Source organism: Equus asinus, chromosome 5 (genome assembly GCF_041296235.1).
Source record: "Equus asinus isolate D_3611 breed Donkey chromosome 5, EquAss-T2T_v2, whole genome shotgun sequence".
NCBI classification, from domain to species: domain Eukaryota; kingdom Metazoa; phylum Chordata; class Mammalia; order Perissodactyla; family Equidae; genus Equus; species Equus asinus.
Genome location: NC_091794.1, coordinates 27,119,704 through 27,140,985, shown reverse-complemented (window position 1 = coordinate 27,140,985; position 21,282 = coordinate 27,119,704). Strand labels below are relative to the sequence as shown.

At 34.2% G+C, this 21,282-nt stretch overlaps 1 protein-coding gene across 1 annotated transcript in view; it reads right to left on the bottom strand.

Moving 5' to 3' along the window:
- Window positions 1–2,174: 2,174 nt before the first annotated feature.
- The window catches only part of PIGX (phosphatidylinositol glycan anchor biosynthesis class X), a 33,978-nt gene continuing 14,870 nt past the window's right edge, over window positions 2,175–21,282 (bottom strand). Inside the window, exons 2-5 of the mRNA XM_044771357.2 lie at window positions 18,610–18,751; window positions 7,597–7,810; window positions 5,888–5,988; window positions 2,175–3,315 (exon numbers count right to left, since the gene is read on the bottom strand). Coding sequence (XP_044627292.2) covers window positions 3,172–3,315; window positions 5,888–5,988; window positions 7,597–7,810; window positions 18,610–18,751 — 601 coding nt within the window. The 3' untranslated portion in view covers window positions 2,175–3,171. The remainder of the gene's footprint in view (window positions 3,316–5,887; window positions 5,989–7,596; window positions 7,811–18,609; window positions 18,752–21,282) is intronic.

Sequence of the window (21,282 nt, the reverse complement as noted above, 5' to 3'; positions counted from 1 at the left end):
TGACACACAGTTGAAGACAGAATTAGTAAACTGGAAGACAGATCTAGAAAAATTACTGAGAGCAGCCCAGAGACGTAGCATATATGAAGGAAAGATTTAAAAACACGAGGATAGATTGCAAAGGTCTACCATATGCCTAATGAGAACTCGAGGAGAGAGAGGAGAGAAAGCAGAAGCAGCAGGATATGATGAGATAATGACTAAAAATTTTCCGCAACTGATTAAAGACAAGAACCTTCAGATTCAGGAAGCAAAGTGAATCCCAACCTGGAAAAGTAAAGGAAATCTTCTCAAGTACATCAAAGTGAAAATGCAGAATTTCAAAGATAAAGCAACCAGAAAGAAAAGACATGCCCTACAAAAAAACAACTATTAAAATTACTGCAGATTTCTCAACTGCAACAATGGGTGCCAGCTGAAAATGGAAAAATATTTTCAAAGTAACAAGAGAAAATAACCAAATTTAGAAGTGTACACTTAGCTAAATTATCAGTCATATGAGTGCGGCTGAAAGAAAGGTATCATCAAACAAAAACCGAGATCTACTAAAGGAACTCCTTAAAAAGATACACTCCAGGAAGAAAGTGATCCAGTAGTAAGGTCTAAGATGCAAGAAATCAAATAGCTTAACCCACCATCCTACCACTGATTAGGACAATCCTGAAGAGCATACTTAGTCCATATTATTTCATTCTCCCACAGTCTACCAAACCCTACTTTCAACTACCTGTAGAAGCATATTTTGTAAGTTTGGGGGATAATACAGATAGGTGTTGGTCACCTCACCTTAACTTCTTTATCTCCATATTATATCAATTAGCATTAATTATCAAAATATAAATGAGTAGCTTGAAATGAATACAATATCTGACTAGAATAATCCTTAAACTCATTAAATTCTGAAATCATTAGAGCCACAATAGATCTTTCCAGCTCCCACATCATGTATATACCATCCTCCATGAGATCTAGTTAAATAATCTAAGTTCCTGGCAGAGTGGCTGAGATACCCACACAATAGTCTCTGTCCTACCACCACCCTTAGCTGAGGTAACCTGTGGCTGTTATTTTTATCCAAAAGAACATAACACAATACTTTAAGAAAAATAAACCATAAAAGTGGAACAAATACTGGAACTCACTAAGAGACCAGTACCCATTTTCTTGGCATTAAACAAAAAAGACTGTATACAGAATTATAAAATTGATTTTAAAAATAAAGCACTTGTTCATTTTTTAAGAATTCAAAGAAGATAATATAAACAGTTCAAAACCAGCAGTGGTCTGTTATAAAAGTGATGTCATCTGCAACCATTTCTCAGGCAAGAAGAGTCATATTAAAGTATTCTTCACTCACATTCACATTTTTATTACACTTCTAAAAACCTGTATAAATGAGTAAATGGCTGAATCATGTTCCAAGCCACAATCTCAAATATGAATTTGAAAACTAATTTAAATATTGATGAAACTTCCTTCTGATGTGCAATAGAAAATAGATATAGGGCCAGCCTGGTGGTGCAGCAGTTAAGTGCACACATTCCGCTTCGGCGGCCCGGGGTTTGCCGGTTCAGATCCCGGGTGTGGATATGGCACCACTTGGCAAGCCATGCTGTGCTAGGCATCCCACATAAAAAGTAGAGGAAGACAAGCACGGATGTTAGCTCAGGGCCAGTCTTCCTCAGCAAAAGGAGAACTGGCAACAGATGTCAGCTCAGGGCTAATCTTCCTCAAAAAAAAAGAAAGAAAGAAAATAGATATATATACACAAACACACTATATATATATATATATATACACACACACACACACACACACACACACACACACATCCACCCCCATACATACTCTTGAGAGGTTAAATAGAACCATGTTCCCCCACCTGTCTAACCATATTCCAAAATGGTCTGTTGATGTTACTGAATTTTAACTGACATACAATTCTATTTCAGCGCCATTATATTAATCCCATTGTGAAGGAAATGCTTGTAAAACACGGAATTCTTTCTTATAAGAAAACACTAAACAGGTATGGAACTAGACTGGGTTGAAATTTTAGTTATTTTAAAGATCTCTAATATTTCTGCTTTATGGCATTGGGTTGCCTTTTTCAATATATAAGTTCTCAAACACACCATCAAAAAGAACTGTTATGACTAGTCAAGCCATACATGTCAAATTATAAAAGATTTATTCCCGTAAAAACATCAGATTGTTTGAGGACATTAAGCAGCGATAGCATACATGCACATATATCACATCCTATAACTCTATATAAAAAAACAATGCCAACATACCCTGGTTTATTGGGTTCTGTTTTGGAACATGCTTGTCCTGAATAAATAGAAGAGTGTGCTTGCCCTTTAATATTTTTAATTAGCTTATGGCACTTACTTTATTTACTAATTTCTAAAGAAAAATAGTAAATCATGACCTTTTGTTTAAAAAAAAAGTCACCTGAAGATGCAAAAAAGATTTTTTGTAAATGTACAACTTAATAAAATATACTCTTCAAAACAATCTGAATTATCTTCCTCACAAATTCAGTACTAAATCAGAACTAAATCATAGTACTTAGTTTCATTAAGCCCTGTGCCAATTCATATATTCAAAAGCAGTATTATAAAATATAAAAGGAGAATGGAAATATTTTAAGGAATAATCAATTTTTATATTAATAATTTCTTAGCTGTTTTAATGATTTTCCTTGAAACTCTGGATAAATGACTTTAATATTTTCATAAAACTAATGTTTAAATAAATTCTGATTTATCCAAATTATTTTATTCTTATTTATAATGATTTTCTCAATTTTAGCTTAAAGAGAAATGTTTCTATTCACAAAATGAGAATAACTTGTAATATATAAAGTACTCAGTTTTCTAAATCAAATGAAGATAAAGTCACTTCTCACAAAATAAATATTAATTTAACAGAATTAAGTTTCTTCTATTGGCACTTGATGCTTGAGGATTATCAAAGGTCTACACAATAGAGCACTAAAGTTTGGAATTAGTTGAAAATGAGCCAAAATTCCTTCTAGTAAACACAATTTCAGCCATAAATGAAAACAAAAGACAAAAGTAATGACCTAATTCCAGAAGAATACTTCTAGTCACAAATGAATTACGTCTTATTTAGGTTTATGGAAAGCATTTAACTGCACAAAACCTATAGGGAAAGATGGCCATATCTCAAAACAGCCCCAAGGATCAAAGCCGAACACAGGATGGTAATGAGCAGAGTCACAGAGCATACTAAAGAGGTGTGTATAGTCAGTCCCACTGGAACCTGCAGAGTCACATTCTTATGCACCTAGGAGAGATGGAGACAGAAGTTAGAGACACTGCAAATGCACATCCTAAGGTGAGACCACTATTTCTTTGATTTTTAATTTTTCTTTTAAATATCTTTGTCAGTACTACACTACATGTAACATTATTGTTTGAATGATTCTTTTAGATTCAACATTTCATTTAATATAACAGAATCAGACTCAATTCCTACAATAAATGTTAAATTCTCATTATTTTTTACTTTTCCTACTTTTTACAGAGAGTTGAATGTATTCTTTTAAAAAAATGCCGGCTATGTCCCAATGTCAACCTCTATAATCAATATAAAGATTTATTTCCTTATTGTGTTTCATATTAGAATATAGAATTCTAAGTTGAAGCCCTAAAGGGAAAATATTAAAACAACAATAAAACTAAAGTATCCATTCCTTTCTGTTTTCCTGTTTCTCTCCCAAAATAGCTTTTAGGGGCTGGCCCCTGACCAAGTCGTTAAGTTCTCGCACTCCACTTTGGCGGCCCTGGGTTTCGCAGGTTTGAATCCTGGGCACAGACATGGCACCACCTCATCAAGCCATGCTGAGGCGGCGTCCCATATAGCACAACCAAGAGGCACTCACAACTAGAATATACCACTATGTACTCGGGGGCTTTGGGGAGAAGAAGAAGAAGAAAAAAAGAAGATTGGCGACAGATGTCGGCTCAGGTGCCAATCTTCAAAAAAAAAAAAAAGCTTTTAGAAGTTTGTTATTCACAAATTACACAAGTGAATGTGTCCTTTACTGTTACCACAACATCAACTTAGTTGTGATACTGACTAACAATGCGAATGTTCTATGTTCAACTTAGTTTCTATTTTCTATATGGTTTTGAAGATAAAGGGGTTCAATTAGAAACTTTGGGAAATTTTAAGGTTTAAAAATAGGTTTGTAAAAACATTAAAATTTAGGTAATTTAGGAATACTTTTATTTTTGGTTTCTTTCTACAAATACCTGAATTATAATTTCACATCCAAAAAATAATGTTACCAACACAATCTGTAACAAAGCGCCATCTGAAAATTATCTTTCAAAAAATGTCTTAAACAAACAAGCCTTAGTGTTGATCACCACCTTAGTAATGGTCCTCTATTTCTCTGGTATATATAAACAAGAAATGTAACACAAAGTAAAGAAAAAAAATTCAAAGTGTTTAATTATAATCTTTTATTTCAAGTTACACGGTCTTGAAGAGAACTGAATTCAAAATGTTTTAATAGGGTAATTACTTATTTAATAGGGTAAGTACTTATTGTAGCAATGCACACTACCTATTTTTAAAATCAATACATCATAAACACTAATCATACTCTTCATTCACATAAGAAAATCAAATGCAATTCTCTAGACGTATTTTAGAGTTTGAAAAAAATTCAGGTACCATACGGCAATGGCAATCTACTCAAAAGCAACTCTACATTGCCTAAGACCTCAGCAGAGTCACACATCTTCCCAACTGCCAGTTCAAAGAAAGTTCTCCAACACAAAATAGGAGTGCTTTGTGGGAAGTCTTCACCATAAATACGTAGTTGTTTTTTGAGCTAGCTAGGAGACAGACCACAAGGAAAATAATTCATATCTAAATATCCTCAATATGACATATGAATAAATCTGCTTTATGTTTATCTGACTGACAGCTATGTTGTCTGCTGCTTTAAATTTTTAAATTTATTGTACTTTTGTTGCACCTCATTTGACTCATTGTAAAAGTAAACCATAAAAATGATGACATAGATTGCCATTCCACCAAAGAAACGGGCCTTAAAGAGAATTAGGAACAAAGAGAAACACACATACTACAAGCATCAGTTAAAAGGCAGCTCATAAAAGAGGAACAAAAGGATAGAAAAAAAAGAGACGCGTTATACAAAGACTTAACCACTCCGAAGAGAGGAAAGAGGTAGACTGTGTTAACCAAAGAAGGTAAGTAGAAAACCGTAGACTCCTTAGACAAACCCAGTGTTAATGATTAATACTTACCTAATTTAATAACTGAAAAGAAGTTGGGAGGTCAAAACTATAAAAATAAACTGAAACAGCCTAAATTTAGATGTATAATAGCAATACAACTGTTTAGAAACTTTATCACAGTTGAAATGATACTACTTGAGTTTTATTTTCCTTTTGTTCACTTGTTCTGTACAATATAATGAAGTCAACTAATTTATTTTGTTGTTCAACTAATTTATTTTGTTCAAAAACTAGTAAAACATTCTAAGCAAAGTTCTACTGATCAAGTAAAAACAGATAAACACACCACTGTTTTCTTTGCCATTCCATACCTTTAAAGAGCATATGAGCCATACTTAAGCTCTGGACCACTGAGGCAGGAGACGACCCCTAAATCTCCAGCCCTCCAATTAAATGATTCTATGACTTCATAGAAACGAGGAAACACTGTTGCCATCAGCAGCAAAGAAACACCATTACAAACAAACAAAAAACAGCTTTCTACGGTCGAATATAAAATGCTAATCCCTTAAATGTAGCAGAAACATTATAGAAAGAGTTTAAAAAGAGGCAGCATGATCTAAAAACATAAAATAATAACTTACTGATTTGTATTTCATATTGTTCCATTGGCAGATATCCTTATTCTTCAAAGCACAAGGAGCTGCCACTTTTGACTGAGCCCAGCATTTCAAAATTGGAAACTCTGAGAAAAAGTGGTAGAACATCGTATCAGAAAACCTGTTTCTGCACTAGAGGCCAGGCCAGTCTTTCATGTTGGGCTATGAGTATTTAAACATTTTAATATATGACGCATATGATTTGAACCCATCTATCACATGCTGTTTTATTTCAGCAGCCTGTTTTAAATGGCCTGCTTAAGAAATTATAAAAGTACAAAGACTCTGCAGAAGTTGAGCATGACTTCTTAACAAATTCCATTATGCTAGGGGCCACTTTTTTAAAAATTTAAACTCTTTTTCAAATATATATTCAGAAAAGAGAACAGATTTTGAGCATATGACTCGAAAAATTTCCATAGAGTAAACCCACCCATATAGAGAGAACTCAGACCAAAAAAACAAATCATACCAGAACCCCAGATGCTCTCTCAAGTGGGGGCACTTTTCCCAACTTTATTTAGGGTAAGTAAAAGGTACCATTAATAGAAACAGAAAACGAGGTTGAATGAACAAAGTTAACATAGTTGAACACTTTTTTATTTTCTCACCATGAAATATATGATGGCAGCAAATGTATGATTACAAACTTCCTACTTTAGTAACAGTGTTACTGACTTTCATAAACACTCTAATCAGCCCAAATTTAGAGGCACAAAGAACCAAAATTTGAAAGGGGCTTCTTAAAGAAAAGTCTTGATTCTGGGATGACTGAAAATGGCGAAAACATAGCTTTTCAATTTACTTAAATCCACACATAAAAACAAAAAAAAACAATTACACACAAAACCAACAACTCATGGACAACATTTACAACCAAACTAGGTGATAAAGTATCCCCTCAAATACCAAACTACATGCAAGTGGAGACAAAACACCAACAGCTACAAGTCCTGAAATATCAGCATGAAGAAAGAGAAACAGCAAAGGGGCAGTGAGGATCAATGGCTGAAAAAAGAAACACACCAGATATTCTATGCCTACTCATAAAAGAGCAAAGCACCACCTATGGTCTTGCCAAAAGAATCAAACCTGCATCTGATCACACCTCTGGAACGAGCTGCCAATTTCCAGGAAATAAAGAGGTCACATGAACTGCATGAGTTCAATCACCAAAACCCCAACTACAATAAACTTTACAGGTGAAATGACCCAGGTTCTTCAACAGATAAATTTTAAACAAAGGGAGAGAGGGGAAACCTGTAAATTAAGAGATTTAATGGAAATAATTTTTTTTAAATGGGCAAGACGAAGCTATAGTGTCTAAGAATGCCCACTTGGGTGATAAAAGTATAAAGAAACATAAGGAAGTGACTGAAAGTCAGAATAGTGGGTTAGTCTTAGAGGAAGGGAGAAGGCTGTGATTGGGACAGGACAAATGGAGCTGCTGCTGGGGTGGCTGGCAAAGTTCTATATCTTGACCTGGGTGGTGGTTACAAGGGTATTGGTCTCATAATAATTCACTAAACTATATATTTGTGAAGTTTTTCTATATCTGTACTTTAATTTACAATGAAAAAGTTAAAAAGAAAGAAAAAAGAAACGTGCTTTTGTCATCCCTGTCCTTGACTTCAGACTTGCCACCATACTTTCATTTTTATTTTCAACCCTCAGAAAAGACTTGCAACCCTCACCTTGGTCACAGTACATCAACAAATCAGGGTTATTGACCACAATAAACGTTTCTCCATCTTTGCTATGTGGCCGATGATAGCGGTAGTGCACAGGCAAAAAAGCTTGGAAACAATCAATGCACTGTGAATCTTGTCTGGCATAAATGAGAACTTCAGATTCCTTGGACAAATAGTCGGGAGCTTCTATATTAAAATTTTCTGAAACCATCACTGCCTGTCAAAAAGAAAACAAGTATTAATCCAGAAGAAGAAATGAATAAGAAAAGATTTAAAAAACAAAAATAAAACAAGAAGATTGCTATACAGATGAACAGAAATGTCAAATTCATCCCCCTTATATTTCCATTCCCCTTCCATCCTCGATTTTAAGTAAAAAAACTCAAGAGGTTATGTGTGTTTAATAAAAGTTTGTTTACTAAAAGTAAACTGAGGAAATTATACTCTGGGGTATGAAATTTCCCCCTAATAAAAATTATTTCTGGGGGCCAGCCCCATGGCCTAGGGGTTAAGTTTGGCGCGCTCCACTTCAGTGGCTTGAGTTCAGTTCCTGGGTGCGGACCCACACCACTTGTTGGTGGCCATGCTGTGGCAGGTGACCCACATACAAAATGGAAAAGGACTAGCACAGATGTTAGCTCAGAGCAAGTCTTCCTCAAGCAAAGAGGAAGACTGGCAATAGATTTTAGCTCAGGGCAAATCTTCCTCAGCAAAAAATTAACTAATAAATTCATTAAATTGTTTCTATGTAATTGCTTCATCAACCTTCGTTTAGGTGACAAAACAGGTACCAATAAAAGAGAAATTTTTTGAATAAATATAGCATTATCCAATAAGTATGAAAACTATGAAAAAACAGTTAACCCAGTATTGGGTTAAAATGATTAGTATCATTCTGGTAATTTCCTGTTCTTCAAAGAAGCAAGTAAGATAGCAGTGAGCAAGATAGAGCACTGTGGTCAGGAAGTCAAAGCAAAGGTCAGCACTCTTTCTAAACTGGGTATAAAAAGTTGATGGAAAAAATGGTAAATGATTCTTTAAAAAAAATGGTAAATGGGGGCTGGCCCCGTGGCCGAGTGGTTAAGTTTGCGCGCCCCGCTGCAGGCGGCCCAGTGTTTCGTTGGTTCGAATCCTGGGCGCGGACATGGCACTGCTCATCAGACCACGCTGAGGCAGCGTCCCACATGCCACAACTAGAAGAACCTACAACGAAGAATACACAACTATGTACCGGGGGGCTTTGGGGAGAAAAAGGAAAAAATAAAAAAATCTTTAAAAAAAAAAAAAAAAAAAATGGTAAATGATTCTTTAAAAAAAAATGGTAAAAATCATTTTGAAATAAGTATTTTTCACCAAAAGTAAAACTGCACACATGGCAGAAATTAGTCTTAAATTATAATGTGTGCATTTATATATATGTATCCATATATACATACATATTTATATATAAAAACATATATATAAACACACACACACATATACACACATGTATTGAGGCATTATATATATAATGTGTGTGTATATGTGTGTATGTGTGTGTGTGCAGTAAGCATCCTAATTCTCTTATTTGACAGTGACACCAAGCGCTATATTTTTTTCACATACTGTTCCTTCTCTGTTAATCACAGGAGTAACCGAACTCATTGACAAAGGTCAAGGAATTATATAATCTTATGAGTCATAAGGAACCTGAGAGACGATCAAATTAAACCACTGTCCCAATGAGAGTGTTTTTCAAGTATCCAGCCACCGCTTGAATACTTTCAATGACTAGAAGGGAGCTCATTACTGTGAGTCATCTCACTTTATCTACCGTTAAAAGGTTATTCCTTTTTTATGAGTAGAAACTTGATGATCTGGCCTATAACAATCACCAATTGTCCTTGCTTACAGTATCTGCAATAAATCTGTTTCTTGTTTCACGAAGGGCCTCTCAAATATCAGAAGGCAACCACGCTGCCTCCACTAAGTTTTCTCTTCCCCAAAGACATATTCACAGTTCTCTCAGCTTCTCATGACGTGGTTTCCAAACCATTCATCATATTAGCTGCCTTTGGAAATACTCAGGGAGTATAGTAGCAGAATTACCTTCTTTAGCCAAAAATTGCATTAGATTTTCTTTTTAGCAGCCTTATTTCAATGTGATATATATCTCTCTATATATTTTTTAATTAACAAACTTTATTTTTTCTAGCAGTTTTAGCTTTACAGAAAAACTGAGCAGAAAATACAGCATCCTCATATACCTCCCTCACCCATTCACAGTTTTCTCTATTATTAACATTGCTGTGATACATTTATTATAACTGATAAGCCAATATTGATACATTACTATTAACTAAAGTCCATTGTTTAAGTTAGGGTTCACGCTTTATGTTGTACGTTCTATGGATTTTGACAAATGTAAAATGACATGTACCCACCATTACAGTATCATACAGAACAGTTTCACTGACCCTGTGCTCCACCTATTCATCCCTATATTTTTCATTTGAACTTTTAGCAGAAATGTTTAATTCCCATCCTATTCTTTCCCGTAATTGGCTTTTTACTAATTAAATGCAGGGCTTTAGATTTATCCCTACCAAATTTTATTTTTCTGGCTACAGTCCATTTTTTCTAGGCTGTTGAGATTTAACTGAAATCCTAATCTGTCAATCAACATTTATGAATTTGATAATTATGTCTCCTGTGTTTTTATCTAAGGATAAAAATGTTGATCAGGAAGGTCAAGAGCAAAGTCCTAAGAAATATTACTAGAGACCTCCAGCTAGAAATTTATTGATGAATTCTCTTTGGGTACAACCAGATACAAATCAAAATAACACATAGCCCAAATTTTTCTATCTTGTCAACAAGGATGTATATATGACCTGATAATAATAAAGGTAACTGTCTTTGAGTATTTACTGTGTTGCTAGGTATTTCACTAAGAGGCTGACATACATTATTTCCTTTAATTTTCACACAAACCCTATCAGGTAGGAACTATTAGTCCCATTATATAAATGAACAAACAAAATATTGGAGTGGATAAACAATATAGCTAGCAAGGAGAGGAGTCAAGATTCAAAGCCAGGTCAATGCGACTCCCCTATTCGATTAGGGTAAACAGTATAAAACAGCCAATATTTGACTAGCTGAAAATTAAGCATAATAAGTAGAACTGACATAAAATATATTACTGATTGTGCTATTTAGAATTTGTGATGGTACTATGACCTTCAATTTCTCTAATTATTGACTTATTTTGTCTACTTTTTCCACAGAAATAAAAATATGATAACCTGCCAAAAACTGAAAATACTTTTTTATAAACTGGGATATAATGAAAATGAAGCAGGTAGAAATGGCAATTTGGCCTTCAGAGAGGGCTCTGTTGGTTAAAGGATTATTTGGTGATGGTTCAAAAAATTTTACTCCGGGCATCTGAATCTCAAAAATCAGCCTTATTAGGGGTTTCCTCCTTTTGCAAGTGATGAAAATATTCTGGAATTAGATAGTGGTGATGGTTGCACAACTTTATGAATATACTAAAAACTACCAAATTGTACATTTCAAAAGGGTGAATCTTATGTGAATTCTCTCTCAAATTTTTAAATGAGGATAATTATTTTTTTTTAATGAACCTCAACAGAGACCAAAATCCATTTTAAACCAAGATGAATTAAGAACCAGCAGAAGCTAATCCACAAACAACAATTTGAGGTCTTAGAACCGACAGGAGTTTTGGCTATTTCTTGAAACTTAGTTACAATAAGGAAGGGGAAAAAAATTGTACATGTAGGTACACCAATTGACGGGTAATCAACAACACAGACCGTTGGAGGTGTGTATATCACTTTAGATTTAAAACGACAGAAAACCATTTTTGGAGTTCATAAACTGACAATCAAAAATGATCTGGAAAGTGGCTGGAAGCTGGTAAATCTCCCAAACATGTGCCAAAAGCATCAATGCAAGCCCAAAATGTCCAGTGAATATATGCTGATCTGCAAAAATCATAATTCATTATTCCATTTTCACCACAGATAAAACAAGAGAATAGCATGTTATCAGAAAATTAAAATTATGCATCAAAAATTAATCCTAAAGCAACATGCATTGGTTACCAGATATGTACTTATACTTTTTCACAACACTCAACTACACATATCACACACCACCATGGCAAACTTTAATGTATTAAGCCACAAAATTGTGCCATAACTCTAACATTTCCCAGAATCTTTCTCTCAAGGATTAGAGGTCTTTCAAACAGAACAAAACATTCCCAAATTAAGACAAAGTAATTGGTGCTTTTGAACAACTTATAATCTAAAAACGTAAAACTTTATAAAAATGAAATGTATAATTTTCTGACACTGGAATGTTAATTCTAACAGCACATTTTTTTATGATCAGTCTGACTAAAGGTTTATTCATTTTATCCATCTCAAAAAACCAGCTTCTGGTTTCACTGGTTTTCTCTATTGTGTTTCTATTTCATTGATTTCTGCAACGATGTTTATTTACTATTTCCATTCTTCTACTTTGGTTTCATGTGCTCTTCTTTTTGTAGTTTAAGGAGGCTTAGCTGAGATCATTGATTTGAAACTTTTCTTCTTTCTAAAATAGGTATTTTAGTGCTGTAAGTTTCCCCCTAAATACAGCTTTAGTAGCACCCCACTAATTCTGATATGTTGTGTTTTCATTTTTATTCAGTTCAAAATAATTTATTTCCCTTTTGATTTCTTCTTTGATCCATAGATTACTTAGAAGCATGTTTTAGCTCCCAAATGTTTGAGGCTTTTCCAGAGATCTTTCTGTTCTTGATTTCTAATTTAATTTCTCTGTAGTCAAAGAACATACTTTGTAAGACTTGAATTCTTCTAAATTTATTGAGACTTGTTTTACGCCTTAGAATATGATCTATCTTGGTAAATGTTCCACGTACACCTAAAAATAATGTGTATTCTGTTGTTGGGTGGAGCGTTCTATAAATGCCAATTAGGTCAAGTTGGTTGATAGTTCTGTTCAAATCTTCTATATCCTTACCAATTTTCTGTCTACTTATTATATAAATTATAGAGAGAAGGGTACAGAAATCTCTAACTGTGGATTCATCTATTCCACCTTACAGTTCTACCAGTTTTTCTTTGTGCATTTTGAATCTCTGTCAACATGTGCATAAATGTTTAGGATTATTATTTCCTTCTGATGAGCTGATCCCATTATCAAAATGACCTTCTTTAGCTCTAGTGATAGTCTTTCCTCAGAAATCCACTTTGCCTAATATTAATATAGCCACTTCAGTTTCCTTTTGATCGGTATGAACATGTTATATCTTTTGTTTTAAAATTTAAAGTTCATTTCTTGTAAGCAACATACAGTTGGGTCTTACTTTCTTATCCAATCTGATGATCTCTGGCCTTTTAATGGGGATATTTAGATACTTATATTTAATATGACTACTGATATGGTTAAGTTTAAATCTGTCATCTTGTTCTTTATATCCCACATCTATTCTTTGTTCCTTTATTTTCTTTCTCTGCCTTCTTTTGGACTAATTGAATGTTTTTTGTTTTGTTTTGTTTTGTTAAATAGAGTGTGGTTTTATTTTTTATCTATTTATTTTTGGTGAAGAAGATTGGCCCCGAGCTAGCATCTGAGCCAATCTTCCTCCATTTTGTATGTGGGATGCTGCCACAGCATGTTTTTGGTTTTTTTTTTTTTCGATGAGCAGTGTGTAGGTCCATGCCCAGGATCCGAACCCCTAAACCCCGGGCCACCGAAGCAGAGTGTGTGAACTTAACCACTACACCACCAGGCCGGCCCCAATTGAATGTTTTCTATAATTCCATTTTATCTGCTTTGCTGGCATATTAGCTATAACTCTTTGTTATTTTTGTGGTTACTTCAGGGTCTACAGCAAACATCATTAATGTATCACAGTCTACCTTCAAGTGATGTTAAACTACCTCACATTTAGTGTGACAATCTTACAAAAGTATACTTGCATTTTCCCCCTTTGTAATATTGCTGTCATATATTTTATTCTTACATATGGTATGGATGCTACACTACATTGGTATTATTTTTGCCAATTATCTTGTAAAGAAATTTAAATAATAAGGGAAAGAAGTCATATATTTACCCACACAGTTATCATTTCAAATGCTCTTCTTTCCTTGGTGTAGATATCAGTTTCATCTGGTATCATTTTCCTTCTGCCCAAAGAACCTCCTTTAACATTTCTTGTAGTGGAGGTCTGATGGTGATGAATTCTTTCAGCTTTGTTTGTCTGAAAGACTTTATTTCACCTTCACCTTGAAAACATTTTCAGTGGATACAGAATTCTTCATTCACAGGTTTTTTCCTTTCAATACTTTAAAGATGTGCTGCACTGTTTTCTTGTTTGTACTTTTGACGAGAAATCTTCTGTTATCCTTATCTTTGGTTCTCTTTATTTCACATGGTTATTTTCTTCTTGCAGCTTTTAAGATTTTCTCATTATCGTTGTTTTAAACAATTTGATTATCATGTACCTTGGTGTGGTTTTCTTCATGCTTCTTGTTCTTGAGTATCTTAGATACGTGGCTTTATAGTTTTCATCAAATTTGGAAATTTCTCAGCCATTATTTCTGCAAATATTTTTTCCATCTCCATCTCTCTTTTCTCCTTAGGGATTCCAGTTACACCTTTTTCCTCCAGCTTTACTGAGATATAATTGACATATAACATTGTGTAGGTTTAAGGCATACAACACAATGATTTGATGTACATATATATTGCAAAATGATTACCACAATAAGGTTAGTTAATACATCCATTACCTTACATAGCTACCTTTGCGTGTGTGTGTGTGTGTGTGTGTGTGTGTTTGGTGAGAACTTTTAAGGAACACTCTCTTAGCAACTTTCAAGTACACAATAAAGAACTGTTAACTATAGTCACATATAATAATTATATATATATATAATTATAATACATATAATGTAATGCTGTACATTAGATTCCCAGAACTTATTCATCTTATAACTGGAAGTTTGTACTCTTTGACTACCTTCACTCATTTCTCCCACACTCCTGCCCCCCGCAACCACCAATCTACTCTGTTTCTGTGAGTTCAGGTTTTTTTTAGATTCCACATATAAGTGAGATCATACAGTATTTGTCTTTCTCTGTCTGACTTATTTCACTTAACAGAATTCCCTCAGGATTCATGTGTGTTGTTGTAAATGGCAGAATTTTCTTCTTTTTTATGTGTGAATAACACTGCATTGTATATATGTATATGTATGCGTGTGTGTATATTTGTATATATATATATCTATATAGATATATAGATATGTCTCACATTTTCTTTATTCATTCATCCATCAATGGACACTTAGGTTGTGCAATGAACATGGGACTGCAGATATTTCTTCAAGATAGTCCAATAAACTTATAGTAGCCCACCTGAAGATGTCCCACAACTCACTAATGTTCCATTCACACTTTACATTTTTTTAAATTTTTTTATATTTTTAGCAGTTTCTATTGTTATGTCTTCAAGTTCATTAATCTTTTCTTCTGCAATGTTTATCTGCCATTAATTTCATCCAGAATATTTTCCATCTTACGTTTTGTAGTCTTAATCTTTAAAAGTTCTATGTTGTCCTTTTATACATCTTCCATGTCTGACTTAACTTTTTGAATATATAAGATATAGTCATCATAACTGTTTTCACGGGCTGTCTATTAATTCTAACATCTGGGTCAGTTCTGGATTGGTTTTCATTGATTCATTTAGCTCCTCATTACAGGTCATATTTTCCATATACCTGCTAATTTTTTAAGAGGGTCAAGACATTGTGATTTTGATTTTGTTGGGTACTAGGTATTTCTGTATTCCTATAAATATCCTTGAGCTTTGTCTGGAATGCAGTAAAGTTATTTGCAAACAGTTTGATTTTTTGAAGGTCTTGCTTTTAAGATTTGTTAAGCAGGACTGAAGCAATGTTCAATCTACGGTAAGTATTCCCTAGTACTGAGTAAAAGTTCTGTTTACTCTGTCCAATGCCCAATGAATTATGAGGCTTTTCCTGGTCTTATTGTTGGGAATAGGCACTATTATTGGCCCTGTGTGTCAGAATTTTTTAGGACGGTTCTTTTCCTGGCATCAGCTAGTTTCCTCACATGGATGCACTAATCAATATTCAACCATATACTTGAGCAGAACCTTCCATGGATCTCTGGAGTTGCCTCTATGCAGTTCTCTCCTCTTTGACACACTGTCTAGTGAATTCTCATGATCTCGGTCTCCCCAGAATCTCACCTTCATCTCCTCAACTCAAGAAGTCCACCAGGCTCTGGTTCAGTTCCTCCTCCCTGCACTATAGCCTGAAAACTTGCTCAAGGCAATAAGCTGGAACCATCATAGGGCTCACCTTATTTATTTCCCATCTCTCAGACACTGTTGCCCTCACAGCCTGATATTTAATGCTTTTTCCATCATTTCATATATTTTGTCTACCTCTTGGTTCTTTGAAGTGGGAAAGGAAAGTAAATCTAGTCCCTGTTCTTGGCGAGGGCACAAGTCATAATACTACATATTTTGATTGAGTAAAACTTATGAATTCAGAAACACAGCATTTCCATTCTGACCTACAAAACAGCAATTTCATATGTTTCAATCTAATATTATGCTGTTTTGAAAGAGTGTGAGAGATTTTGATTAAATATATCTAATAGCCCAACCTAAAAATGAGGTGAGGTGCATTTGATGAACCTTATCCATGGTGAACCTATTTAAGGCTTGTCTTTATTTTCAAATTACTCAAAAATCATCACAAACTCCTTACAAAATATTTTGTTGCCACATCACCCATTTGATTTGGACCCACTGTTCTACTTGCTGCAACCAAAAATTTTATCTCATGGAAGAGAGTCAACATTTCAATCTAAATATACAGGCACATCTTGGAGATATTGCAGGTTCGGTTCCAGACCACTGCAATAGAGCAAATATTGCAATAAAGCAAGTCACACAAATTTTTTGGCATCCCAGTACATATAACAGTTATGTTTACACTATCCTGTAGTCTATTAAGTGTGCAACAGCATTGTCTAAAAAAACATACATACCTTAATTAAAAAATACTTTATTGCCAAAAAATGCTAATCATCATCTGAGCCTTCAGTGAGTCATAATCTTTTTGCTGGTGGAGGGTTTTATAAAAAACGCAATATCTGGGGGGCAGAACAAGGCAGAGTGCAATAAAATGAGGTACGCCCATATAAGCTTCAATCATTCCCTACATATAAATTCCCTTCTATCCAGTTAAACTCATCATGTAATACTACTTCTCATGACAAAGTTTCTCTGCACAAAGAACTGGACCACAGTTTCAACTCAGCTAGGCAGAAGGAAACAGCATCTAATACATCAAGATACCAACTTTCAATTATCTATATGTCACAAATGAGACATCTTTTTTCTAGAAATTTCCAAAATGAAAAGGTAAATTCACTTAAAAGACTTATACTTAGGGATCAGACGATTAGGAAGCACAAAATTAAGATAAAGAGAAATTTGTCAATCCTATAGTGGTACTGGTTACTCACCCCTTTTTCTTGTTACAGTCAACCTGCACACACCCTAATCTCATCCCAACCAAAGGTGTGGGCATGTGAGCTCTTTTCGGGTACTCTTATGCAAAAAATTCCGCTTTTTTAAAACATGACAGGTAATCTTATTAAGCAGATTTAAATTTGATTCAAATCCTTGTCACTACAAGCCAAGAACTGTATTTAAATTTGAAACCTATTATTTAAAATTTTAAAAGCCTTAATCAGAATTCATGACTCAGTGACGAAAAGAAAGAAATGAGAAAAAATGCTATGAGGTCTTTCCATATGTGTATACGTATCTAAACTGCCATATATGTGAACATGTGTATCTAAACTGCCATACATACACAAAAACCAGAACACAGGAAGAAATTTGGTGACTGAGAGTTGAGATAGGTAGAAGTTTATTATTGTATACCTTTTCATATCTCCTGAATTTTGAACCATGAGAATGTAATTATCTATTCAAAAAGAAATTTAAATAAATAAAACTGGTGAAGAAATTTGCCTAACCACAATTAGAAATAAACTGCCATGATAAATGACTCCAAGTGTATCTATTTTACCTTTTTTTAATTCAATATAGATTATAATCTTATGAACTAAGATAGTGTTTCCCAAAATTTCTTAACAGGAATCACCTGAGTTGTTAAAAACAGCTATCTGGATCCAATTTAGATAGACCAAATGAATTAAGACAATCTGCACAAGGAAGACAATAATCTGCACAAAAAGTGCCCCCAGGTAATAAATTAGGAAAACCCTTAACTAAGGAATGAGATTAATCTCTGGAAAGAACAACAACTTTCCAATTAGACAACCCTAGATTCATTTCTTGGCTCTTCCATTTACCTGTGTTATCCCAGATAAGTTACTTGGCCTCCCTGGGGCTCAGTTTCCTTATCTATAAAATGGATATAATACTTCCAGGGTTGTTATAAAGATTAATCTATGTAATCTTTCTTTAATCTTAACTTTACCTTGGTTCTTTTAGAAAAAAATGAAGATATCTGGCATGTAGATATCCAATAAATATTACTTTCCTTTCCTCTCATGCTAAATTATATAGATATTGGGGTATATGTCTCTCTAATTCAACAAAACTGCTGTTGAAGCAGTATTTCTTAATCATTAATCTTCTCAGACATATAAAATTTTCTTAGTCACTAAACTAAGAACCATCCTGCCAAAAAAGCATTTAACTAGGTCAGTTTAGTTGGCTTATTACTGACAAGTATGATAAGTATCACTCACTTTTTAAACAATACTCCCATCCTATCTCAAAGATGTTACTTTATACACTTAAACAAAATGAATAAAAAATATTAAAATGTTGTCTTGTCGACTTTTGCCTTAATCCAAATTATACCATCCCTAAAATAATTTCTCTCAAAAAGAAAAATCGTCTAATAATTGTACCTCTGTTACGTTTCTCTCTTGTAAGGAAGCCAACTCATATGGATCCACAAAAAGTCCTGTCGGGATGTACTGTTTAATTAAGAGTCGGCAGGTCTGAAAGTCCTCAATGCTTTCTCCAAATTTCACTTTTATTAAAAGGTCTCTGTAAGACAAGTATGTTTAAAGTAAATTTCTTCATTCAATTCTTAAATGAGATAGCATAACATTACATTCAAATTAGTAGAAATACCATATTTCAAATTCGTTTTTTAAAAGATTATAAAGTCAAATGAAATATTTGTATCATGTCAGAACCACCCATTAGATCGTGCATAAATTCATGTCATAAGCCACAGTATAGTACTAGTGTGAAAACAGACAATGGTCAATGGAAAGAGATAGAGTCCAAAAATAGATACACACAAATTTTCAATAAAGGTGCCAATATAATTTGATGGGGAAAGAAGAGCCTTTTAAACAATGGTACTGAGGGGCTGGCTGGGTGGCACAGTGGTTAAGTTCACACATTCAACTTCGGTGGCCAGGGGTTTACCAGTTGGGATCCCGGGTGCAGACCTACGCCATGCTGTAGCAGGCGTCCCACATAAAAAGTAGAGGAAGATGGGCATGGATGTTAGCTCAGGGCCAGTCTTCCTCAGCAAAAAGAGGAGGATTGGCAGCAGTTAGCTCAGGGCTAATCTTCCTCAAAAAAAAAAAAAAAGAAGGTACTGAAACAACTTGATATCTATACAGAAAAAAATTAACCTTGACCTCTACCTCATACCATATACAAAAATTAATCTGAAATAGACTATAAACCTAAATGTTAATTGCCCCAGCATTCTGTCTGGAGGCACATTTTGGACACAAGTGCAGGAAAGAAGAGCCAAAGCACAGCACGGTGGTTTTGCTTAAGTGAGAAAATACAGACGGAAGTTAAGGGAGGCTGAAGTGGCTGGAAGTCACAGTGCTAAGTTCCAGAGAAGAGGGAACTAAGTAGAAAGAATTCTAGAATTCTGAATTGGAGTCCCCTGGAGTTTTGTTGAATACTAAGATAAGTGCAAGAAAGGTGTAACTCCAAAGGACTGGGCAAAGGATAACCAAGAAACTGTAAGATGAGAAATTCTAAAATTTCACACAAGGTTGGGAGACACTTACATTCCAACCAACCAAAGCACAGAGACCAAAGCTTTCGGTAGAGATCCCAATAGGGTAAAGCCTTAGTAGCTAAATTAACCTTGCAATAAAAGACACTTTAACTTTAGACTTACACAAAAAAAGGTTAACAGGATCAAGTTGATAAGTAATCTAACTGCTAACAGAAAAAATAAGTCCAACACCCTTTAAGAGAAGATAACAAAATCTGCACACTCAAAAATGTACATCTCTATAAAATTCACAATGTTCAGTATCCAATCAAAAGTTACTAAACATGTAAAGAAGCAGAGAAATGTGAACAATAACCAAGAAAAAAATCATTCAATAGAAACAGACCTGACAGAAATGATAGTGATAAAAGTGACAGAAGTGATAAAATTAGCAAAAGACACTAAAAGTCATTATAAATACCCTACATGTTCAAGGATTTAAAGAAAAACATGAACATTATGAGGGAAAGAGAATATATATATATAACTGAATACAACTTCAAGAGATGAAAAAAAGATTTCTGATATAAAAAACTATCCAGATATGATTAAAAACAATTAGACACTGCAGAAGAAAAGATCAGTGACTTGGAGACAATGCAAGAGAAACTATCCAAACTGAAGCATAAGAGGTAAAAAGATCGGGTGGGGGGGTGGAAGGCAGTTTCACTGATCTTTAAACAATATCAAGTAGTCTAATATTTATATACATATATAGTTAGAGTCCCAGCAAAAGAGGAAAGAACATAACAGAGAAAAATGTTTGAAGACATAATGGCTGAAATTTTCTGAATTTCACGAAAACTATAAGCCCATCAATCCAAGAAGCTCAACAAAACCCAAGCATGATAAACTCAAAGAAAACCACACTAAGACATATTATCACCCAGTCACTGAAAAAAAAAATCTTAAAAGCAATCAGAGGAAAAAGGAACACTATGCAGAGAGTAACAAAGATAAGAACAAGCCAGAGGACTATGGAATAAGCATGAAAAGTATTTAAAAAAAAAAAAACAAAACTGTTAATCCAAAGAGAACAGACTAGTGGTTACCAGGGGAAAGGGGGGTGGGAGGGTGGGCACAAAGGGTGAAGTGGTGCAACTATAATATGACTGACAATGTACAAGTGAAATTTCACAAGGTTGTAAACTATCATAACCTCAATAAAAATTTTTTTTAAAAACTGTCCATCCACAATTATGTATCCATAAGGGAAATCCTTCAAAAATAAGGTAAAATAAATTCTAAGACAAACACAAACTAAGAGAATTTGTCACTGCAAGAAATGGTAAAGGAAGTGCTTTAGGCAGAAGGAAAATATCAGATGGAAACATGAATCTACAAGAAAGACAGAAGAGCAAATGGTTAATATGTGGGTGAAAATAACTTTTTTCTCATTTTTAATTGCTTTAAAATATGATTGATAGAGAAATTGGAACTCTTGTACATTGTTGGTGGGAATGTAAAATGGTGCAGCCACTATGGAAAACAGTATTGACTATTGCACAAAAAATTAACATGGATGAACCCTGAGAACATTATGCTA